The 779-nt window shown below is 60.8% G+C and overlaps 1 protein-coding gene across 1 annotated transcript in view; it reads left to right on the forward strand.

The window, feature by feature from the left end:
* R3HDM2 (R3H domain containing 2) overlaps positions 1-779 on the forward strand; it is a 16,018-nt gene that overhangs the window by 13,228 nt on the left and 2,011 nt on the right. The window contains 2 exon segments of the mRNA XM_009075657.1: positions 130-183; positions 185-204. Of these exon segments, the coding sequence (XP_009073905.1) occupies positions 130-183; positions 185-204 (74 nt within the window).

Genomic DNA, 779 nt, shown 5'->3' on the forward strand with positions numbered 1-779 from the left:
GTCCAGCCTCCTCCAGAGGCTCCTGTGTGTCCAGCCATTCCAGTACAGAGGGAATTGGGGGTTACCTGCACAGATGCCTCAGCTCTTCATCCCCATGCCCGTGCCCACCTGAGCCCTCTCTGCCCACAGCCCGTCCGTGGGGTTCCTGCAGCCCCCTGGCTCGGAGCAGTACCAGCTGCCGCAGTATGCAGCAGCAGTATTCAGGTACGAGGGGCCATGGGCAGGGCTGGCACTGACCCCACAGGTAGAATCATGTTCTGGATCATGGGCTGCAGAGCTGCCAGTTTGGCAGCTTCTGTACAAGGGGGTTCCTTAGTCTGGGAATCCCACTGGGAAGGATCAGGATGTGGCTCTGGAGTGGTGCTGGCCTCTGCCTGGCATCTCCCTGCTGTGGTGGACAGCAGGGTGGGAGTGGGCAGAGGGAGCTGTGTGGGCTGCAGGATGGTGGGAGCAGAGAGCACTGTGGGGGAAAAGAGTTTTGGGATTCCCGCATCCCATCCTGGCTGCTGGGAGCGAGCTGGGGCCTGGTGAGCTGGTGCAGGAGCTGGGCCGGGATGCTGCTCCTCTGTGCCTGGCTCCATGCTTGGAGCCTTCACCTGATTGTGCCTTCATGTCATCCCGTTTCTATTGGCTGAAGTCGTCACTCCCTGATGTAAGCTGGGATATCAGAGAGGGATCTTGAGTGGGGCTTGCTGGGGCTTTCCCAGCACCCTCTGGGCAGGCAGGAGTGGCAGAGGAGAGACTCTGGAGTGGGATCTGTAGGGAAGGGCACACAGTGG

The sequence above is a fragment of the Acanthisitta chloris genome, unplaced genomic scaffold (genome assembly GCF_000695815.1).
Source record: "Acanthisitta chloris isolate BGI_N310 unplaced genomic scaffold, ASM69581v1 scaffold5765, whole genome shotgun sequence".
NCBI classification, from domain to species: Eukaryota; Metazoa; Chordata; class Aves; order Passeriformes; family Acanthisittidae; genus Acanthisitta; species Acanthisitta chloris.